The 25407-nt window shown below is 38.4% G+C and overlaps 1 protein-coding gene across 1 annotated transcript in view; it reads left to right on the top strand.

The window, feature by feature from the left end:
• Positions 1 to 21832, top strand: part of LOC127836448 (thrombospondin-1-like) — a 49044-nt gene extending 27212 nt beyond the window's left edge. The window contains exons 4-8 of the mRNA XM_052363092.1: positions 15931 to 15986; positions 16809 to 16997; positions 17327 to 17497; positions 18355 to 18513; positions 20085 to 21832. Coding sequence (XP_052219052.1) covers positions 15941 to 15986; positions 16809 to 16997; positions 17327 to 17497; positions 18355 to 18513; positions 20085 to 20167 — 648 coding nt within the window. The 5' untranslated portion in view covers positions 15931 to 15940 and the 3' untranslated portion in view covers positions 20168 to 21832. The remainder of the gene's footprint in view (positions 1 to 15930; positions 15987 to 16808; positions 16998 to 17326; positions 17498 to 18354; positions 18514 to 20084) is intronic.
• The last annotated feature ends 3575 nt before the right edge of the window (positions 21833 to 25407 follow it).

Below are 25407 nucleotides of genomic sequence, written 5' to 3'. Positions count from 1 at the left end.
GACAAATGCACCCAACATAATGACAAATGTACGCAACATAATGACAAATGCACACAACATAATGACAAATGCACACAACATAATGACACTTGCACACAACATAATGACAAATGCACACAACATAATGACAAATGCACCCAACATAATGACAAATGCACACAACATAATGACAAATGCACCCAACATAATGACAAATGTACGCAACATAATGACAAATGCACACAACATAATGACACTTGCACACAACATCATGACAAATGCACACAACATAATGTAATGACAAATGCACACAACATAATGACAAACACACATAACATAATGACAAATGCACGCAACATAATGACAAATGCACACAACATAATGACAAATGCACAGAACGAAATGATGTATGCACCTAACAAAATGTCGTTATTACAAAACGGGTTGGTAAATGCACACAACATAATGACGAATGCACAGAACGAAATGATGTATGCACCTAACCAAATTGCGTTAGTACAAAACGATATTGCAAATGCACATAGCATAATAAAAAATGTACAGAAAAAAATGATGTTTCTACAGGACAAAATGTAGTTTACACAAAACAACTTAGTAAATGCACCTAACATAAAGACCAGTGCCATCAGAATGCAGCATTGGCGTTTTATAAAGAACACTTAAAAGCGTATTATGGATGGGCCAAAATGGGTCCAGTCTGGTTCTAAAAATATCCGTGAACAGGTGCGCAAAATTGAATTTGAAATACGATGTTCTTTGCCGCGCTAACACTGAAGAAAACGCATGTTTTTTTTATTTATTTTACATGTATTTTGAAAAGAACATACGGAAGAGCTTTGCAGGATGGGAATAACCGGCCCGTTGTCGATATTACGGGCCGAGGGCTGTTATACGGCTTGGGCCGATTATAGACGTTAGACGTGTTAGCTATTTTAACCGTTACGAAGTTCACACACCTATGCAAATAACTCACAACTGCCTTTATTGAATCAGAGGTAGGGGAGGATTGCGGTAGAAAGGATTGTATGTCATATTGGAGGTAGGGGAGGATGGCGGTAGAAATGATTGTATGACATATTGGAGGTATGGGAGGATGGCGGTTGAAAGGATTGTATGACATATTGGAGGTAGGGTAGGATGGCGTTTGAAAGAATTGTATGACATATTCCAAGATTTCTAGCCGGTTATCGCCCCGCTATCCTCGCATGTGTAGCCAAGTGCTATACTAACAGAGCTTTGTCATTCGGCGTGACTGTTCCGATTTGGGATCTTTGTTCTGTTCATTATTTTATATTCTAATTTAAAGAAAGATAAACGCAATACATTCAAGCTGTAAATTATGTTTGCGTTTGTGGTGGCAAGAACTTGTTCAGAAACGCTTAAAATAAGTACATGCACGACATCGTTATTGTTTAAATAATACACGTATCAAAATGTCGTTTAAATCTTTTCTTTGAAATAATTGCTCAGGTTAAAATTAGTTTATTTTTGTTTTTGCCTATGAGAGACATTAACTGATATGTTATCGTCAATTATTATTTAATGTCATTCTACACAGTTTTTTTTACCATGTCCTTGTTGTAGAAAAGCATGTGATAAAAAAGTTCTGATGCTCGTTGCCATTAGATACCGTAATTTATTAAACTCGTCCATGAAATTCGTAAGGAAGCTCGCCAAAGGTTCGCTTACTAAGAAAATTCCTGAACTCGTTCAATAAAATATGGTTTGATATGAGAACTCGTGCCAGATCCTGTATGTATGCGTCGTAGGGTGAGGATATGTCCACCCCTGTTGTGACTAGGTCTAGATTAAATAAGAGAGAGAGAAACAGACTACTCACATACTCTTTCTCTCTAGATTTAGTTCACGATATGTCGATATATTGTTGCATGCACTGCCATTATTTATATATCATTCATAGTAGCCCATGTCAATATGTAGTCAGTTCAGATCTATGGCTATCTACATGCTCGTAATGAGGATGTATAAGCAGGTTGCTCCACACGCCTATAACTTGTCTGGTCTGCCATGAGCGTCCATGATGACGGATGGTGGCGCATCACCTGTAACTTGTCTGGTCTGCCCTGAGCGTCCATGATGACGGATGGTGGCGCATCACCTGTAACTCGTCTGGTCTGCCATGAGCGTCCATGATGACGGATGGTGGCGCATCACCTGTGACTTGTCTGGTCTGCCATGAGCGTCCATGATGACGGATGGTGGCGCATCTGCTGTAACTTGTCTGGTCTGCCATGAGCGTCCATGATAACGGATGGTGGCGCATCACCTGTAACTTGTCTGGTATGCCATGAGCGTCCATGATGACGGATGGTGGCGCATCTGCTGTAACTTGTCTGGTCTGCCATGAGCGTCCATGATAACGGATGGTGGCGCATCACCTGTAACTTGTCTGGTCTGCCATGAGCGCCCATGATGACGGATGGTGGCGCATCACCTGTAACTTGTCTGGTATGCCATGAGCGTCCATGATGATGGATGGTGGCGCATCTGCTGTAACTTGTCTGGTCTGCCATGAGCGTCCATGATGGCGGATGGTGGCGCATCACCTGTAACTTGTCTGGTCTGCCATGAGCGTCCATGATGACGGATGGTGGCGCATCACCTGTAACTTGTCTGGTCTGCCATGAGCGTCCATGATGACGGATGGTGGCGCATCTGCTGTAACTTGTCTGGTCTGCCCTGAGCGTCAATGATGACGGATGGTGGCGCATCACCTGTAACTTGTCTGGTCTGCCCTGAGCGTCCATGATGACGGATGGTGGCGCATCACCTGTAACTCGTCTGGTCTGCCATGAGCGTCCATGATGACGGGTTGCTCCACACGCCTGTAACTGGTCTGGTCTGCCATGAGCGTCCATGATGACCCGATCGTGGCGCATCACCCACTGAGTCTCGAAGGGCAAGCATGAATATGTATGAGCTGGAGAGGAGAACGCTCAATTATTTCACTATTGGTCATGTGTGGTTCACGCTCAGTTAAAACGGAATATATTATGCCTTATTGGAAAATACCTTCCCAGATGCATTTTAGACGTTGCCTTGCTTAACAATAGTTATCCAGTCAAACGTAAAGAAAATGAGTGGGTCTGTATAATCGCCGTATATCCGCGCAGCTGTCTGTTTAGTACATGAGGCGAGGTACTTGCAGGTATTCCATTAAACTGCGCCCTTTTATAATTTAACATGTTTTGGCTGTTGATTAATGGTTCAGCTGTTGTTGAGTAAAACAATTGGTAGAACAAACCACGAAATGAAAAAACGACTATTTTGAGCTCGGTGTCTCCTAGTATACCAGTAAAACGCTACTGTGCGTGCAGTATTTTAACTCCCTTCAGTGTTGATCTTGACTATTCTCCCTAGGATGTCTACTTTTAACAAACTGCACTACTACTATGCCAACGCAGTATTGAAAATTGTTACATTTATGGGCATGAATATGAATTCTTGAGAGGTCGCTGTATAATTCTTAGATCTGTTTGATACCTCGTTCTATTGATTTTTTGCAATTGGGGTGGTCTTTGTTTAATGAAAGTCTGTCACTGGGCTTGCTATCATAATGAAATCTTAGCAGTTCTCGAGTAAAGGCTAATATTGCAGTTTGTCAAGAGCAAGTATTTACTGTAGATTGGATCGCGTCTGTCAATTAAATCAAATCCTTGGCCTACAGAGACTTGGCGCGATGATTACGAAGAAGCAGATGCGGAACGCTATTCAATGTGTTAAAACACAAAATGCTAGGCATGCATGCATCTCATGTCGCTGAATAAGCAGACACCACTATGACTCTGGGTATCAAACTGAAATAGAAATCTGTGATTATAGAATTGTATTGTATTTTCACACGAACGCGAACTTTCCCCATTACTATTGCTTCGTGGCCTTTGTGATTATATCGCATTGGACACAAAAACATTTAATTAGTTAGCATAACATTGGAATAAAACATTTCATTAGTTAGGATAACATAGGATAAAACATTTCATTAGTTAGCATAACATTGGAATACGTGTAGAGCGGGTCAGGATTATAATACCAATCATGGAAAGAAATTAGGAATACCGATTTTAAAATGAAACATAATGGTGTTTACGTAATAACTTGCTTTCTTTACTATTGTTGATGTATGTATCAACAAAGTGGCATACCAATACTCTATCGAATCCTTGCTACAATTACACAAATGCTGTTGATGTTAGATTCAAATGTTATTGTGATGTCATATAATTGAAAGTCTATATATTTGTAGTATACCTTTTTGAGCGTAAACCTTACAAAGAAATTTCTATAATTCAGAAAATAATACTGATTTTCACACAAAAAGCTACATTTGATAAATCCGTCCAAATTTGGCAGGATTTTAATTGTTTATGCAGTGTCTACCGTCCACTCGTATGGGTCGTAAACACTACGAAGAGTGTGCTTTTGCTTCCGAACTCTAGTATTTCCGCTCCTTTAAGTGAGGTAAGTTAACTTACGTCGGTTCAATGTGTGAATGTGTCAGGGTCAGCCGGTTGAGACCACAGCAACAGAGCTGTGACATTTCAATGTTGAAGTTGGTTTAACTGTAATAAAGGAATCCTGAAGTGAAAACCACAATGCTTCAACCCATGTGCAGTACAGCTATGAACCACGGGTAGAATGATATCGCGGCACTCGCAGTGAGTGTGTTGATATCGACCCTGCGGTCGTGATACAACAATTATTTCAAGTTATATCCTTTATAAACTTTATTTGTCATTTTATTAATGAACGTTATGTATGTTTTAAATGCATAAAAAGTGTTTTGGAATGCGTTTAAACGAGCACGCATGCCATGGTCATTATTATTAAACTGTGCTCAATAATGACACGTGCACACAATGTCACATGGTATGAGTTTTGCACCAATACTTACATATTTCAGGGACATAGGTCCCTGCATATTTGTATTGCACAACTCGGAACAATTAGCTACCCTTCACTGTATATTAAAATATTCGACTTGTCAATACTCGCTTCACCAAAGAAACATTCATTTGGCCAATAGTTTCTTCATTTCTTAAAGAACATAAATGAACTCATTTGGCCTCTTGATAATTTTTATTTTTGCCCATTCGATGTTATTAAACGATATCGAAAAGAGATGTCTGGGCTTCCGACAGTTTTGACCCATTTATTATACGCGTATTTGACATGGCTATGCCGCGGATTGCGCAAGTCCAGATAACGTGCGAACAGCAAGGGATATGTATTTATAAATAATTCATGTTATAACATATCAAAATCCTGTCAAATAGTTTTTATTGTTAAGAAAAACTCATTCTTTCACTGCTGCTTACACAGATATTGCTTTCGTGAAAATATATTCTTGCTTGGTCGGGCGAACGACTGCTAATTGACAATTTCTAAGTAAACCTGACATTTTACGGTGACAGATATTTATGGGTGACATTATAGTTTCAATCGGCCTTTGTAAACATTGATAATTGACCTGTATGTGTCCATGTGGTACAGATACTGCTATGACTCTTTGTATTCATTGTCGTTAACCTTCTGGTAGTGTGTACTGACCAATTGCGAACTGTTTGGATATATCAACGTGGAAAGGTGTGCTTAAAGGTAGTACTTAATGGTAGTTTCTATATCATTTTAATATTCCAGTCTTTCATATTCACGCGCGTGTGGAATAGCGTTCAATAATGCAAAGTGCTTTTTAATGTCTCGATCTTTAATTCGGGTTTTGTTTAAAAAAAAGAGTACAAATGTATATAATACACATATATACACATATATAGTGTCTTACAAACATATTTTTTCTTAAACTTAAAACGATATCCTTTTGGATTTGACTTGTTAATGTGCACACTTATCACAGTTTTTTAATGTCCAATAGTATGATTATTTGTCTTAATGTTACAACAATATTTGGTTGATGTTAATGTTTAAATAAGAAAACAATATACTAAACAATATCTGCTATCAGTTTTTGTATGTAATGATACTTTTCCCGGCTACACCATGTTGCATGCGATGACATGAATACCATGTACACCGTTAAAATCCGTAGCTGATTTTAAATTTAGATAATAATTGCTATTCGATATAGGTATGGATGTGCGAATCCACTTGTATATCCATCTGGTTTGGACTGACACAATTCAATTTGAACAGATATGTAGAATATTCGTAACTTTGCAAGGTGACTGAGTTGTTCTGTCGAGTTCGAGGCGCGAAATAAGCTTCAAAGTCGAAATGAATGTGTTTATTTATGTGCATAATTATGTTGCATATTACCGCTTGTACTTTTTGCAGCTTAGAGCTATGCAAATCCTAATTTCAACATTGAGACTGCGATTTTGTTATTTTATTACTTTTACTGCTATATATGCTTTTACTCATCATACATTTAAATTGCTGCGTGTGCCTTATATATAGCTGCTAAATTGAATTGGATTTTAAAGTCCAGCAATATCGCTAATATTACATTTCAGTTTATGCTATTTCGGTCCCAAAATAGCTTAACATTACCGTTTTGTCTGCTTTATGTTGGAACTATTTTATTCTTTCATTTTTTCAAATTCCTTTATCGTATTTTAAAGCTTTATTTCGTGCAAAACAATGTCATGTCGGTTTCTCGAGGCTTTTGTCGGGAATCTTCCCAACTTCCTCATTTTTTCTGTTTTAATGAGTGGCATTTTCGGAAATTTGAAGCGGCGTCATGGCATGTATGAGCGATTTGACATATAGCGGATGCTTTTTCAAATTATGTTGGAGGCTTTATTTTGTATCTCAATTTCAAGACGAATGAACGAACTAAAAATTATAATGACTGCATGATTAGTGTTTATTTATTTATTTATTTATTTAAATAACATTTATTTATATTTATTTTAATTTTATTTATTTATTTATGTTTTCGGGTGGGGCCGATAGTTGTTTTAATTATTTTTGCTTATTTAACTTTGGTTAATAATTAATAATATATCAATAAACAGTATTTGACGTTCTGATGCATACGAAACTTACTCAAGGAGCCGACCTGTGGTGTTTTAAAACGCAAATAATGACATGAAGTTGTTGAATTGCAGATTATACATCTCATGCCAACAATGTTCATATTCTATCATGATCTGACATTATTTAGTAATTAAATGACAACTATATTTAAATAGTTGTGTTCGGGTTTGTGGCTTCTTTTCAAAGTTCATTTAACATTGGGGATTTTGTTGTAAGTCTTTTGAAAGAATTACAAGTGTCGTATTTGTCTTGTTGTAAACTTAAGTATTCTCGGATTTACCGTTACTTTGGTGGACGCATGTTGTCAGTATAATACGATATTTGTTAAAGTATGCATATGCTTTCCTGAGACACTATAGACATGAACTGGTATATATGTTCAACTCGATCTGGATACAGTAAAATTGTAGGAAATGGCTAAAAAAAATCAATTATATCTGGATCAAGACTATGACTCTATTTAATCATGTATATCTTAATCTAGCTTTATATGTTCATGTAAATCAGGATTTAGGCTTTTCCCTTCTTTGGATTTCTATGCTCAAGTATGCTCTGAGATTATTACAGCATCGAAAGTATATGATTAAATGGAGCATCACGTATAGTTTGAACGCAAAAGTTCGGAAGGTACTCGCATACTGGACACGGCATGGTAGTGTTTATGGCGCACCAAAGGGGTCGAAACTTTAACTTTTGCTGCAGCAGAAAAAAATGCTGCTCGAGCAGCATTTAAAAGCTGCTCGAGCAGCAAATTGCTGCTCGAGCAGAATCTAGATGCTGCTCGGGCAGCAATTTGCTGCTCGAGCAGCATATTTTCTGCTGCAGCAGAAAAATCCTGCTCGACCAGCATTTATTTTTAGATTATGGCATCAGCCAATAAGAATAAGATTACACATAGGCATAAATCATGTAACGTTGGAGCAATTGATCAACCAAATTGGCATGTTCCTACACGACTTATAGATTTTAAAGCTTAATTATTATTTTATGAACAACTACGAAAAAAGGATGAGAATTTAATAATAATTGATTAAAACACAGACTATGAGTTTGTTGCAGTTTGTCTAAAGTTATTCTAAGGTCTATTTCGTTTCCGTAGAGGTAGCTTATGTCGTCCGTTTGTAAGCTCAAATTTGATTGGCTGAGGCGTTCAAGGGCTTATTCAAAAAATAAATGCTGGACGAGCAGGAATTTTCTGCTGCAGCAGAAAAAAATGCTGCTCGGGCAGGAATTTTGCTGGTCGAGCAGCATCTAGATACTGCTCGAGCAGCAAATACGCTGCTCGGGCAGTAATTTGCTGCATTTTTTCTGCTGAAGCAGAAGTTAAAGTTTCGACCCATTTGGTGCGCCATAAGTGTTGGTATGGATCGTGCATTTATGGTGCATTGGTGACTCTCGCCAGTCGACTCAGCATGATGGCCGGTCACGCAGTAGCAACTGTAGCTGTTAATATTGTTGTTGATTATGGGTTTTTAGCAGTTAAACCATCTTAATATTAAGTGTTATTCAATAGCTTGCTATTAAAGGGAAAACATGCGACCAGTCGCCTGTTACACTTCCCGATAATCGATAGAGGATGGCGGCGTGTACGAGGAACGATCTACTGTACTGAAATAATTCCGCAGTGTTGGTCGAGTGGTAGCATAACTCTTGGGAGAAATATAATCTGTTGACACGCGGAGTGATTTACTTTCAGGATTTGTTTATTATAGCATTCACTGACATGCAAGTATTAGTGTAGCATTTTCTTTATTAAAAGTCTCAAATGTTTTTACCATCATCGGTGGAATAACGAAATTGCTCTGTGAGTTGACTATTAAATTATTGCTACATTGAATTTGTGACATGTTACCTTGTGAAACGCTTAGTGATTGATGGTTGATGCACCTAATGAAGCGGAGGCTCAACAAGAAATGGACATAATATGCAATATATGTTAGGTAAACCACTTGAAATACAATAGACAAATACATTGTATTTAATACATTATTACATTATACTATATGTTGATGTCATTGCGGTTATTATTGATGAATGCTAATACTGTTGAATGCGGGTTGAAATTATGTCTTGATGGGATAATGATCACATCTGTGGCGATGATAAGTTTAATTGTAGCCTGCATACAAAGAGTTCACTTTTTAACAGAAACGTTGGGAAATATCTCTATTACTGTTGCACTTAGAACAAACCCGTGTGGCATCGGTCGCATAGCTGCTAGCACGTGCAATCATTGTAGAACCAGTGTGCAGTCCGTGAAGAACCAGCATGCAGTCCGTGTAGAACCAGCGTGCAGTCCGTGTAGAATCAGCGTGCAGTCCGTGAAGGACCAGGGTGCAGTCCGTGTAGAATCAGCGTGCAGTCCGTATAGAACCAGCGTGCAGTCCGTGGAGAACCAGCGTGCAGTCCGTGTAAAACCAGCGTGCAGTCTGTGTAGAATCAGCATGCAGTCTGTGTAGAACCAGCGTGCAGTCCGTGTAGAACCAGCGTGCAGTCCGCGTAGAATCAGCGTGCAGTCCGTGTAGGACCAGCATGCAGTCCGTGTAGAACCAGCGTGCAATCCTTGTGGAACCAGCGTGCAGTCCGTGTAGAACCAGCGTGCAGTCCGCGTATAATCAGCGTACAGTCCGTGTAGGACCAGCATGCAGTCCGTGTAGAACCAGCGTGCAATCCTTGTAGAGCCATTGTGCAGTCCGTGTAGAACCAGAGTGCATTCCGTGTAGAACCAGCATGCAGTCCGTGTAGGACCAGCGTGCAGTCCGTGTAGGACCGGCGTGCAGTCCGTGTAGAACCAGCGTGCAGTCCGTGTAGAACCAGCGTGCAGACCGTGTAGAACCAGCGTGCAGTCCGTGTAGAACCAGTGTGCAGTCCCTGTAAAACCAGCGTGCAGTCCGTGTAGAACCAGCGTGCAGCCCGTGTAGAACCAGTGTGCAGTCCGTGTAGAATCAGCGTGCAGTCCGTGAAGGACCAGCTTGCAGTCCTTGTAGAATCAGCTTGCAGTCTGTGTAGAACCACCGTGCAGTCCGTGTAGAACCAGCGTGAAGTCCATGTAGAACCAGCGTGCAGTCCGTGTAGAACCAGCGTGCAGTCCGTAAAGGACCAGCTTGCAGTCCGTGTAGAACCAGCGTGCAGTCCGTGTAGAACTATTGTGCAGTCCGTGTAGGACCAGCGTGCAGTCCGTGTAGGACCAGCGTGCAGTCCGTGTAGGACCAGCGTGCAGTCCGTGTAGAACCAGCGTGCAGTCCGTGTAAAACCAGCGTGCAGTCCGTGTAGGACCAGCGTGTAGTCCTTGTATGACCAGCGTGCAGTCCGTGTAGAACCAGCGTGCAGTCCGTGTAGAACCCAGTATGCAGTCCCTGTAGAACCAGCGTGCAGTCAGTGTAGAACAAGCATGCAGTCCGTGTAGAACCCAGTGTGCAGTCCGTGTAGAACCATCGTGCAGTCAGTGTAGAACCAACGTGCAGTACGTGTAGAACCAGCGTGCAGTCCTTGTAGAACCAGCGTGTAGTCCGTGTAGAACCAGCGTGCAGTACGTGTAGAACCAGTGTGCAGTCCTTGTAGAACAAGCGTGCAGTCCGTGTAGAACCAGCGTGCAGTCAGTGTAGAACCAGCGTGCAGTCCGTGTAGAACCAGTGTGCAGTCCCTGTAGAACCAGCGTGCAGTCCGTGTAGAACCAGCGTGCAGTACGTGTAGAACCAGCTTGCAGTCCGTGTGAAATCAGCGTGCAGTCCGTATAAGACCAGCTTGCAGTCCTTGTAGAATCAGCGTGCAGTCTGTTTAGAACAACCGTGCAGTCCGTGTAGAACCAGCGTGAAGTCCTTTATAGAACCAGCGTGCAGTCCGTGTAGAATCAGCGTGCAGTCCGTGAAGGACCAGCTTGCAGTCCTTGTAGAATCAGCGTGCAGTCCGTGTAGAACCGGCGTGCAGTCCGTGTAGAACCAGTGTGCAGTACCGTGTAGGACCAGCGTGCAGTCCGTGTAGGACCAGCGTGCAGTCCGTGTAGGACCAGCGTGCAGTCCGTGTAGGACCAGCGTGCAGTCCGTGTAGAACCAGTGTGCAGTCCGTGTAGAACCAGAATGCAGGCCGTGTAGGACCAGCGTGCAGTCTGTGTAGGACCAGCGTGCAGTCCGTGTAGGACCAGCGTGCAGTCCGTGTAGAACCAGCGTGCAGTCCGTGTAGAACCAGCGTGCAGTCCGTGTAGAACCAGCGTGCAGTCCGTGTAGAATCAGCGTGCAGACCGTGAAGGACCAGCTTGCAGTCCTTGTAGAATCAGCGTTCAATATGTGTAGAACCAGCCTACAGCCCGAGTATAACCAGCCTGCAGTCCGTGTAGAACCAGCGTGCAGTCCGAGTAAAACCAGCCTGCAGTCCGTGTAGAACCACCGTGCAGTCTGTGTAGAATCCGCGTGCAGTCCGTTTATAATCAGCGTGCAGTCTGTGTAGAACCAGCGTGCATTCCGTGTAGAATCAGCGTGCAGTTTGTGTAGAATCAGCGTGCAGTCTGTGTAGAACCAGCATGCACTCTGTGTAGAACCAGCGTGCAGTCCGTGTAGAACCAGCGTGCAGTCCTATTAGTAGATGGATTATGTATCGTTTTAAATGTAACTTGTGAATTAAATGTTTTTCAATAGATTGCATTGACATGGTTGGATGAAATGCACTACTGATAATAGCGCATATGCAAAACATACATGGACATTGTAGAAAATCAATCATAGAGATATATTGTATGTGTTCAAGCAATACAATATTTGTATAAGCACGGTGTACTTAGGTTTTGAAATAGTTTGTAATTTATACTGCTTAAATTTCTGTTGCTCGCTTGTGGTCTAACTATGTCAGGACACGCTGGTGTTATATAAAAACTACCAGCGTTCTAGTTATTGGTCGATAACAACTCGGGCATGTCATTAAAATTCATGTTGTTTTTCATCGAAAATCAATGCAAAATATTGATCACAGATTTATAGTCATGTTTTATGACAGAATGTGTTTTGCAGACCAGTTCACATTCCGGTAAACATAATTATCAATATTATACCGTGTTTGCATGTCCCGGGAGGGAACAGATGTCGCAGTATAATAAAGCTCGTGTCACAACAGGATACATAGCACACATGTACGTAAGAATTACACATAAACAGTATAGCGACTCATGTCAGCTTAACGGTGTTCAGCCTCTGGAAATATTGTACATCATGATAACAACTGCCATATGCGCCAAGCTTGTCCGGATGACTAATACGCTCATATAAAGTTGCGTGCATTAATATGACCGGTTCTGGATGCAAGCTTCTTTGAACACGCGTATGTGCAATTTGACGATAAAATACTATGTGAACACGTGCGTTTAATTCTGAGTGCTATCGGTCCGTTTATCGGTTGATTGATTGGTGCTGTAGCGCAACTCGTCACGAAGTGTTTGTTAAGGTAATTGAATAATGGAATTATTGCCCATTGACTCTTAATATGCAAAAACGCAAATTGTTTGTATTATTAACTTTTTAGCATAGTAGAACAAAGTCGGATATTTTACTAGTATATTATATATTTATTTAACTGTTATTTTCTTTGAATTCTCGGCGTAAATTGTAAGTAGAAGCATTATCAATTTATTATTGAAGTAAACTAGTAAGTTTATTTGTACGCCACTCAGTTCTGTTAATTTAAGCAAGATTGATGGTTTTATTTTAGTTCGTTAGTTCGTTAATTACTTATATGGGAAGTAAGTAAGTAAGTTGTGTTGATTGGATTGCTGGTTGGTAGTTTGAGTCGTTGGTTCGTTGTTTGTTTGTTTGTTTTGGTTGATTTGTTGGTTGGTTTGTTTGTTGGTTGTGTGTTGGGTGGTAGTTTGGCAAGGTGGGTTGGTGTGATAGGGGTGTGTGCATGGGGATTTGTGGTGGATGGTGTGAAAATGAATAAGTAAGTATGTACGTGAGTGAGTTAATAAGTTTGTTAGTAAGTTAGCTCGCGAGTTTAGTAATGTTTCCTTGTTTCCTTGATCCGTGTTTTGCCACTACAGTACTTAGTTAGCCAAGTGGTTAATAAATTACTTAGTTAGGTACTTAATTATTGATATAATAAGTTCGATATGTCAATCAATGGGTCGGATAAGATGCGGTGTCACTTAGTCGATATGGAGGTTTCCAATTGTTTTCAGTCTCCTTTCTTGAAACACAAACACGATATCGCGTGCATTCTAAGTTAATTCGGATGCCGTTTAAAATAAGAAATATTTTAATCGTCTATTTATTGTCCAAAGTATTTGGTTTTGACAAGACCTCGACCCTGCTGATCTGTGCTGTACGTCGATCAGAGTGACGGTTGACAGTATGCGTCGCTAGGCTGTGCGTCGATCAGAGTGACGGTTGACAGTGTGCGTCGCTAGGCTGTACGTCGATCAGAGTGACGGTTGACAGTGTGCGTCGCTAGGATGTACGTGGATCAGAGTGACGGTTGACAATGTGTGTTGCTAGGCTGTACGTCGATCAGAGTGACGGTTGACAGTGTGCGTCGCTAGGCTGTACGTCGATCAGAGTGACGGTTGACAGTGTGCGTCGCTAGGATGTACGTGGATCAGAGTGACGGTTGACAATGTGTGTTGCTAGGCTGTACGTCGATCAGAGTGACGGTTGACAGTGAGCGTCGCTAGGCTGTACGTCGATCAGAGTGACGGTTGACAGTGTGCGTCGCCAGGCTGTACGTCGATCAGAGTGACGGTTGACAGTGTGCGTCGCTAGGATGTACGTCGATCAGAGTGACGGTTGACAGTGTGCGTCGCTAGGCTGTACGTCGACCAGAGTAACGGTTGACAGTGTGCGTCGCTAGGCAATCTTCGTTAATTCTCAGACTTGACTAAATTAATGTGAAACATGTGTTTCAAGCGATGAGTGCAACGAGGAAACAGTCATTCCATGCAAATACTCGAAGTCGCACTGTATCTTAAATCTTGAAAAAAAATTGAGACATGAATTTAAAACTGATATTTTTGTGTAGGATTTGAATGTTTACGGAAGGAGAGCGTACATGCATCAGTTGTTCCTAAAATATCGTTAGTTCCCTCTAATCAGTTTATAAACAATTTCAACGAATCATCAACTGCATTTCAATTTGTGTCTTATAACTTCAGAAAATTCAACTTCAACAATAGTATCTGAATTTGGAAATATTTATAAAATCGATAAATGTCTATGTCGTGTACTATTGTTTCTAAAAATAAATATGTAGTTTTTGAGTTAAACATTCGTTATAAAAATAGACGTGCAAGTTAAAATATAACCAATATGTGTTTTAAATGTGTAACATAATATCAAAGGTATGCTGCTTTGTTTGTGTTTTTATCATACTTAAGTTAGTGTGTGTTTATTTTCCAAATCATTCTAACAATAAGCCGCACACTATTTTCGATGACCAGACTGTTTCCTGAAGTTTGCAATACATACCGTACTGTATACGGAGGACGTACATATCCTCCGTGATTAAACATCAAGTTTTTACCTTTATAGCTCGCTCACAATTAAGTTACTAGGAAAACATACTTGACATGAGTTATTGAATAGAATTATAAGCCAGCGGTATTGATACTAAACGCCCGGCGTCAATATGCGTATTGTTCAAAGGCTTCGGCCGCTTCTGAGTTTGGAAACACATCTTTCATTTCGAGAGTAAACATTTGTGGTCAGCTTTTATTGCTTCTGTGCAAATAGTGCGATCACTTTTATGCTGGATTTTCAGGACAATATCTCGCTTTATGAGATTCTGTTATGACCTCTGTATTTGATTATGTTACAAACTTTTCCCAAAGGTTCTCTTTGATTGATTTGTAGGATATGTATGGCAGGTTTGTTATAGAGGACGCCATGTCTAAGATCAGTACTGTAAGTGTCTTCAAAACAGACAACAATCGATAGTTTTTAGATTTTAGATAAATGATTTTTAACCAAAAATGATCATTATACTTTTCTGCTACCTAATTCATTGAAAATGTTCGTATTATTCATTAAAAGCATGATCAATCAGGGCGGTATATTTTTCCTCTGTAACATATTTCTAAGACAATGATGATCAAATTAGGTTTCAATATCCCCTGCATGTTGACCAGGGAATTAATGTACTTTATTTTGAAACTTAGTTTCATTCTTTAAAAACCGTCTTCTCGAAAATGTGTTTGTGTGCCCCCATATGGCATGTTTTCTGAATATATAAAACTGGTATGTTTACAGAAATTTCGTTAAAACCTGCCTGTTTTCAGAAATTTCGTATCGTGTCTGTTTTCCGCAATTGTGAAGTCAATCCCATGCTTCAGGTCAAAACGATAGATCGAGGCATTCGGCATAAACAGTGACAGCACTTTTTTTTCTTCTTTTTTTTGTCTATTAAGAAAACGTGAAATAATAGCAGACATTAAACAACACATATTTGCTCCTCATCCGAAGAGAACCAAATTATCTAATATTATGATAAATATAACACAAAAAGATCGCCAAGAAGCACGGATCATATTTCGAAATAATGCGACCAAAAATGTTTCATGGGTGACAAGCCATTTGGATTAAGTAATCATGTTTAATTAAACTGAATCCTGTCTATAAGTTTACATTCTCTTCTTGTGTAAGTTATGTCGATATCCTGGTGATAATGTCGCCTCTGAACGTTGTCCGAAACTAACAGTGGCTGTTTTTAGGCGACATGTTTTTTTTATACAATATATGCGTGAACAATTTCGGACAAAGACTTACGCATGTTCATAGAAACATTTGACTGTGTTATAATTGCGCCGGTTACTGAATTCCTCCAGTAATGCATGTTTCAATATAAATACGAGAACTTACTAACTACATGTATAATTACACATAGTGTTGACAACCCTCTACTTGCCGCCGTTACCATGCAATGTTTTCCCTCTACTTGCAGGTCGGACATTATGATGTACAACTATGTCACGCAGGCCATATTTCTTCTGCTTGAAGGTACGAACAAATTGTAAAAACTTTACAATACCTTTTAGCAGATGAGCGCTTCGAACCGTCAAGGTCCTCTGTTGAAATACGACAATTCCTGGTTTCTATATGTGCTGTAGTTGTCGACATTAACGTGTATTAGTACTTTGATATTTCAGTCGTACTCGTATTCTAACGGTTCAATTGTCATACAGAGCAATAACATTCCAAATTTAAGAAGCCGTCAACACTCAGCGAAGCCGAGTTCCATTTTATGTTTGATGCTGCAAAGGCAGCCATATCATTAAAGAGTCCATCCCTTGCCGCGGAACCTTGCCCTCGACCACATCTTGGGTTAGCGGTCTACGTCTTACTAAAGGGGAAAATGTGATATCCTATGTGGGAAAACATACCTTTAACCTTAAATTATATATGCATAATATTTAAACATTGTTGTATTATACAAGTAGGAATTATTTAAATAAACCACAACTTTGGTAGAATCCATATTATGAAAGAAAGTGAACATTTGAACGTCGATGATGCAATTGTATAAAATGATGCTCAATAATCTGCTTTGAGCAAAATTTATAGATGCATTTTGTTGTGGTTCAGAATTGCCTTTAATGTTTTCATGATGTTTTTATATGCTGCTGCTTATGTGCTGATGTTTCAAGTTATGCTTCAAAATATGTCATGATCGATATTAAAGGACTAATTATATAAAATAAATTGACAACCCGTGTTTGCTAGTATTCCCAGTGATGTATGCGCCTGTATTCGCCTGTATTCGCCTGTATTCCGCTTGTATTCCGCTTGTATTCCCATTAACGCACACGATGATATTTTCAGTATTGCACGTGCTAGCCCAGGAGGGCGAGTGGACGAAGTGGAGCCAGTGGTCCGGATGTAGCGTCACTTGCGGCTACGGCGTCCAGAAGCGACAGAAAACGTGGCAGCCGCGAGTCACCGGAAGTGGAGTAGAGGAGCCGTTTAAATATGAGGACATCATCGAGTGCATCACAAACGTACCGTGTCCGCGTGAGTTCCGTTTCATCAGCATTAGCTTCCCCATCAATAGCTGAATTATAGTCTTCGCGGGCAGTATTATCAGTCGGATATTCAGCTTTACCCTGTTGTCTTTTTTGTCACTAATTACCATAATCATCAGAAGCATCAGAATTGTTGTAACCTAGGTCAGCAGTAGAACTGTTGTTATTTCCATTTGGAGATGAAGTATGATAATAATTGTTTTTTTTTTCTTGATTTAACCCAACAACTTATAGCCGAAGACATGTTGTTTTCATGCCTATTTAAGATTATGTGTATATAATGACCGTTTCACAATTTACTACATTATACTTATTAAGGCGATGGTGTTTGGGGATATTGGGGCGCGTGGAGCGAATGCACCAAGATGTGTGACGGCGGGACCACCAAGCGCATGCGCGAATGTAACAGCCCCTCTCCGGAAAATGGCGGCAAAGACTGTGAAGGAAAGGAATTTGCGGAGACGACATGTAACGACTGGAAATGCCCAGGTTACTTAGTCAGCATTTCGTTCGCCGATATGATTTACTTTCTATAACAAATGAGTCATAAAACCATAACATGATTTTGCATTTGGGCTGATTAAAATGGAAAATGCCTTTACATCGTTATGACATATTTGCAAGTTCGTGATGAATTGATTTATCTTACTTGTGTAATTATACTTAACAAGATTTAAGGGTATTAGCTCGTGACAGATACAAATGTAATGATGTGTGTCAAGCTCATTTGGGTGAGAAGTATTAGATAGAATTAAGTTGTCTATACGTTCTTTTATATAATAGTGATGAGAGATTAAATATGTTTTTGAAAAAAAAGTATTGCGACATGCACAGGAGTGTGGTACTCTTAGTAACTTACTGTTTGTATAACCTCAGATTTGACATTTCAAACTGTGTACATACCAGTTTTTGTCCGAACGCAAGTTGTATTGCGCCCCCATCCAAATGAGGTGACAGAGTGAGACTATAGTTTAACAAAAAGTTTTCCCTCATAGCTTGAATAAATTGTGTCGCGTTCTGAGAAAACTTGGCACAATTCATGTGCGTAAAGTGTCGTCCCAGATTAGCCTGTGCAGTCCGCACAGGCTAATCAGGGACGACACTTTCTGCTTTTATGATATTTTTCGTTTAAAGGAAGTCCGATCTTACCGAAAATTTTGTTAAGGCGGAAAGCGTCGTCCCTGATTAGCCTGTGCGGACTGCACAGGCTAATCCGAGACGACACTTTACGCACAGGCATTATGCCCATTTTTCCCAGAACGCGACACAATTGATAAAAGTGTGTATTTACAATAAATGCCTACATCGTAATGGCAATCAGTAACTCTGGTTCGTTACTTTCGCAGAGCTGCCGCCAAACTTTGACATGTCTCAGTGCAACGAGACGACGTACATGTGTCTGGACAGCCGCCAGTGCGTCCCGACCCCCCGTCGCTGTGACAACCAGCTGCACTGCCACGACGGCAGTGACGAGCACAACTGTGCCTACTACTGGCCGAACAAAGGTACCCGCAACAGTAGTAGCATGCATCTATGCGAGTCTCCCTCTTAGAAAACTGGGCTTAATGAATGTGTGTAAAGTGTCGTCCTAGATTAGCCTGTGCAATCCACTCAGGCTTATCAGCAATGGTACGTTCCGCTTTAAATTGATATTTTCGTTTAGAAGAGACTTCTTTTATATTAAACAATCCATTAAAGCGGACAGTATCGTTCCTGATTAACCTGTGCGGAATGTAAATCCTTATCTTTGGAAACACTTAACGGACTGTCATTAAGCCCGTTGTTTTCAGGACGCGGCTTCTATAAAACTGTATGATAGCATTGAATGTACTAGAGTATAGCAGTGCTTAAGTAAGTAATGCGTGTCAAGCCTTTATTAAGTTAGTTGCAGTCTTATGACAGCTTTGTTTCTCATATAACTTTCCAACATTATGGATACCATCGTCCAATTGTATACAGTATATTTATAATACATACACTGCACAAAACATTATAAATGGAGTTTTCCGAGTAACCAATCTGCCTATCTGCAACCTGTCTATTCAGGGTATCAAACACGATTATTTTCGTGAAGGGTAGTTAATCGGAACGGCGTGCTCGTTTCTATTTATTTATTTATTTATTTATTTATTTATTTATTTTGTATGTTATTTTATGTTATTTACATTTGTATTTTATTATTTTAGTATTATTTTTTTAATTAAATTTATTCATTTTATTTATTTATTTATTTATTTATATATATTTTATTTTTTAGGGGGGGGGGCAAGAGAAGCACGTATTCTGCGTAACAAGTGTTCAAATGCATAGAGATGAATTGTTGAGGAGATAGCTCTAGGCTCATAGAGAAACAAAAGATCAGATGAAAATGCGCAAAGAGGAACGCGGTCGAGTTGTTAGAATACTCGATACTCGCAATATTACTTACATAAATCGCAATATGAGGTCGAACGATGGTCAAAACATAGCATTTTGGGGTAAATTTGCATATCGGACTGCTGCGAACGGTGGTCAAAACTACAAGTCAAAGCGTATTTTTAATTTCTAACATTATTTTGAGACATTCTATTTAATATTGACCGTGATAATACTGTTCGTTATTCTTGATTGCCTCTTTTAGATGTCCTCAAGATTTTCAGTATATATAAACATTTAACTTTTTGAAATGTATGTATGTATACATTTTGTTTACAATTTATATATACTTCATATTTTACCAATATCAAGAGAACGTGTGTAACTGTTGTTCAGTTCACAAGTATACGTTTTTTACTAGCGGAAACGGTATAATTTATTAGGCTTAAGTTACAATACCGCTACACAAGGATAAACAATTTTACAGAAAATGTGTTTTAAACAGCGTATTAACTTAAAAAAAATTCGCAATACGAACCAGATCAAACATTTTTCAATTGTGACTTATAATAATGTCGTAAAATTATAAGTCGTTGTGGAATCAATTCATGCCGATACATGACACGCTGCCCGACATTTTTTTTAATTTTAAAACGTAGGTCCTTTTATGTCAATGGTATATACTGGCTTATGACTATTCATGCTACTATTCTCACTTCAGCGTCCAGGATATGTGCTTCAGAGCTCATGCGATGGTTGCTCGCTTTGACGTTGGTTAAAATATTGCGACAACTGGTATCTTGATACAAATTGGTATTAATAGCTTTTAACAGATATCCATGGAAACATACTTATCAACATACTGCATTTATTAGCCAATCATCTACATCTGATCAGGCATCTTCAAAACAAGCATATTGAACTGAATACCCTTTACACTACATATATTCTACATATTTTTATGGATTACATAAATCTACCAAATAAGGAATTTGAGCGAAAGGTGAGTCAGTGTTCAAGATCACTAGTCCAGACCTTTCAGTGAATGATGTTTAAAGGGAAGAACCTTTGCTTGACATAATCAGACAAGCTTTGTATACCGGGTTGGGTGCTGTTTCTTCAATAAAGCATTCCAGTCCATTATCAAACCAGAGGAGATAAACACGAATGTTGAAAGACAAAGACTTACAAAATCACGTGTTTTAGTTCATCTCTTCGTACGTCTGCGAATATGATCCTGCCATTTGGAAATCCGTCATGAACTTCGTCAACGAGCTATATTTGGAGAGTAAAAAGAATAACACAAAGACATAATGTTAGAATACACGTAGCTGTACACAAACTCTCTGTGTATGACTATGAATTCCTTGTAAGAATGACAACAACTGCTCACTGGTTCCCATGTGTGTGTTGACTGTTAATATGGAGCGCGGAGAAATCATTGTCGTGCCAGTCGAGTGCATTCAATATACAACAATGGACATCGAGACAGTATCGTTAATTCACGATAAAGGTTTGGGGACCTACTTTTACGAGTTGCATGTTGTACGGACAATGAGTCTGCTTATTGTGATATTAATTAAGTTTGAGCTATCGAGTCAAACACCAGACTTTATCATTCCAACTTTGTATTGTCTAGATTTCGCTAAGGTAACAGAAAATAGAGCCGAGCAAGTATAACTACCAAGTAAATGGATATTTCTGTTTTCTATGTTGTACCAACAGAAGGGACCACCAAGTAAACGGATATTACTTTATTGCATTTGGTCCCCGAAAGGACTGCTATGTAAACGGATATTACTTTATTGCATGTGGTCACTGAAAGGACTGCTATGTAAACGGATATTACTTTATTACACGTGGTCCCTGAAAGGACTACTATGTAAACGGATATTACTTTATTGCATGTTGTTCCATCAGAAAGGACTACCAAGTCATTGGATATTACTTTATTGTATTTGGTCCCAACAGAAAGGACTACCCTGCAAACGGATATAACTGTATTATATGTAGTCTCAACAGAAAGGACTACCCTGTAACGGATATTACTATATTTTGTGTGATCCCATTAGCAAGCAGATCGTTCGAGTCTGACTTACATGATTTGCCCAAACAGAATCTATGTTACAGACACATGTTTGTGCACGAATTATTTTAATTGTAAACGTTTTATTGCAAATTATTCTGTATTTAGTTTTATTGATAATAGGGAAATTAACACTCTGGTTAAACTTGTTGTTTTCTCAATTTGGAATTGTTGGTATTACTTAGACAGTGTGTATATGTATATAGATATTTTTGTCAATTTTATTATGAATCAGGTGGAAATCATCATAATATATTGTTGCTTATTCCAATAATGTTCTCGAGATGAGAAAAATGTAAATAAATATTATATTGGGTGTACACGTTACTTACATGAAATTACTTATATGATATTTATTGTAATTAAATTTCCTGTACACATGTAAATATTGCTGGCATTTTGTTCAATAAATATCCGGTACATATTGTCTAATAATGGTTCGACTTGAATGCCATTTGTCGGCTCTTTGCATTAAACTAAACTTATAACATTCAATGAAAATAAATAGTGGGAGCAGTGGTCTAATGGTAAACTAAACTTATAACATTCAATGAAAATAAATAAATTAAAATAGCATCATGTGTATAGTGTATAGACTATGTGATATCAACCAGCTATGTGATATCAACCAGCTATGTGATATCAACCAGCTATGTGATATCAACCAGCTATGTGATATCAACCAGCTATGTGATATCAACCAGCTATGTGATATCAACCAGCTATGTGATATCAACCAGCTATGTGATATCAACCAGCTATGTGATATCAACCAGCTATGTGATATCAACCAGCTATGTGATATCAACCAGCTATGTGATATCAACCAGCTATGTGATATCGACCAGCTATGTGATATCAACCAGCTATGTGATATCGACCAGCTATGTGATATCAACCAGCAATGTGATATCAACAAGCTATGTGATATCAACCAGCTATGTGATATCAACCAGCTTTGTGATATCAACCAGCTATGTGATATCAACCAGCTATGTGATTTCAACCAGCTATGCGATATCAACCAGCTATGTGATATCAACCAGCTATGTGATATCAATCAGCTATGTGATATCAACCAGCTATGTAATATCAATCAGCTATGTGATATCAACCAGTTATGTTATATCAACCAGCTATGTGATATCAACCAGCTATGTGATATCAACCAGATTTTTGTGATTATTGTTGCAGTAATAGACTATTGTTCGTGTTATTTTTGTATTGCTGCGTTAAATTAACGTGCTTGACATACATCTGAAATTATTTTGTAAAAAAAGTCCGGAAAATAGTTTTTATAGAAAGTACAAAGCCCATTACAAAAAATCATTTAAACAGTAACTAACAATTTCTTGGAGGACGATACGAGGATACTCGTAAAATGTTACAACAGTGTCTACTACAATAAGTGAAATAATGTACACACAATCAATGTCTACCACATTCACTACAACAGTAACTAATACAATTAGTGAAATAATGTACACACAATCGATGTCTACCACATTACAACAGTAACTAATACAATTAGTGAAATAATGTACACACAATCGATGTCTACCACATTACAACAGTAACTAATACAATTAGTGAAATAATGTACACACAATCGATGTCTACCGCATTACAACAGTAACTAATACAATTGGTGAAATAATGTACACACAATCGATGTCTACCACATTCTCTCAACAAAATACAATTATTTGTGTTTTTATTAAGCTTAATGATATTTTTTACAAAAACAGGTGTGAACAGTTTCGATTCTTGTATGTACTTATTTCCCAATATTTGGGATCCGTATCGGGAGGCTGAAAATAGTCAAATGGCTTTTGAAAGTTATTTATTAATAATAAAGCCTTTTGTGCTTGGGCAACTAGTTTTTTTAATGCCGATTTCCATGATAAATAAGGGGTAAAAATTAGTCCCATATGCTTGCATACTGGTGTTGTTTTGACTTCTTTGCCCAGAAAATACCAACCTATAAGGTATAGTATAGGGTAATTGTTTTTATAAATTGCAATTCTCCTAATTGATATCTACAAACCCATCAAGTTTGATGTTGAAATATTGTGGCATATCTGAGATATAGCCTTGATAAGTTACATCATACAAAAACAACAAAGGGAAATAACTCTTAGTTAAAAAAGTGCTGGGTTATGGTACTTGTGAATTGCACTTCTTCCAATTGATTTATACACACCCATTAAGTTTCATGGTGAAATGTTGTATGATCTTTTTACAATCAATGTGCTGCCATGTTTTGCCATGTTTGTTATTTCCTTCTCTTTATTAGCATAATATACGTTGAATATCCAATTTGTATTTAGATTATGTTCCAAAACTGTTAACAGCATAATAGTTGATCGCCACCCTGTCGCAAAAATAGTTTTAAAAAATGCAATTACTCGATGTTCGCAATGTTGCTCGAAAATTCATAAATAAAAGGTTCTTGTGAATAGGATTCCATTGCCCAATTGTTTATGTTCTCGCTTATATTTTTTTATAGTTGTCCTAACTTTTTTAATTATATTCAAGAGTAGAATTATTATAGTCAACTAAACTTTGCCCATTATGTGCAAAACACGTTATTCTTTAAATGTCATTATCAGTTTTTGAATAATGTTGATCAAGTTTAAAAAATAATAGACAATCTATTTCATTTTTAACAAATGAAACACCTTTTCGTACAGTATCTCTAACACATGCAATAATTCCACCACTCGTATGCTTCGTACCTCTATTTTGATAACGTCTATATTAATGTATTGGATCACTAGACCAGGCAATTTAATATTATATTTTGAGTTTGCCATTTTTTCTGTGAAACGAATAATGTCATATTGTGTAAGTATTTTGACAATATTCCGGTGATCAAAACGTATCCGTTAAGATGGCAAATATTGTCGAAATGGTTTTGTCTCCTTTTCTGGTGCCTATGTTACAAGAGAACTAATTAGTCCTTCAGCCAAGTATCCAAAATTTAGGTGGGGTGTACCAGTAAGGGGAGAAAAACTACACCTATATATCTTGGAAGATGCATGCCAGTAGCATTTGAAAATGGTTGATAACAGTCTGGTACTGGCAGCTTTTGGTATTTTTTTCTCCTTTGAAGATGGGGCCTCATGAGCTTAATTTTCATAAATTGTCTGGGAGAAATTGAACCGAAGTAGGGTCAATATAAACTTTGACCCCCAAACAAATCCTACAAAACTTTATTAAGTAATCCTGGTAGGGTAGAAGGTCCTTAAAAACATATCAAAAGTTTACCACACTCGGACCTCCAGAAAGTTGTTTTTTCAAGATGGCCGCCAAGATGGCCGCCAAGACCTATTAATGATCATAACTATGTAACTATCCAATCAAATTTGATAAATTTGGTGTCTTTACCTAGGTTTCAAGGGGCAAAAAAACACACACAATGATCATCAGAAATTGTTTAAGTTTAATTTAGTACACACAAACGGCCGCCAAGATGGCCACCAAAACCTATTTATGATCATAACTATGTAACTTTCAACTTAAATTTGATAAATTTGATGTCTATACCAAGGTTTTAGGGTCAAAGAACACATTAGTATCATCAGACAAAGTGTAAGTTAATTATGTTACACCGAAATTTAACATGGCGTCCTAAATAGCCGCCAAGATGACCTCAAAGATGGTCGCCAAAACCTATAAAATGATCATAATTATGCTACTAGCCACTCAAATTCGATTTTGGTGCCTATACATAGGTTTAAGGGGGCAAAGAACACATTAAGATCATCAGATATTGTTTAAGTTTATTATATTACTCACAAATCCAACACAGCGTCCAAAATGGCCGCCAAGATGGCCGCCAAAACATACTTATTATTATAAAATATAACTATGTAACTATCCACTCAAATTTGATGAATTTGGTGTATATACCCAAGTTTCAGAGAGCAAACAACACATTAATATCACATTTATT

Source organism: Dreissena polymorpha, chromosome 6, assembly GCF_020536995.1.
Source record: "Dreissena polymorpha isolate Duluth1 chromosome 6, UMN_Dpol_1.0, whole genome shotgun sequence".
NCBI lineage: Eukaryota > Metazoa > Mollusca > Bivalvia > Myida > Dreissenidae > Dreissena > Dreissena polymorpha.
This window is presented reverse-complemented; position numbering and strand designations above follow the sequence as displayed.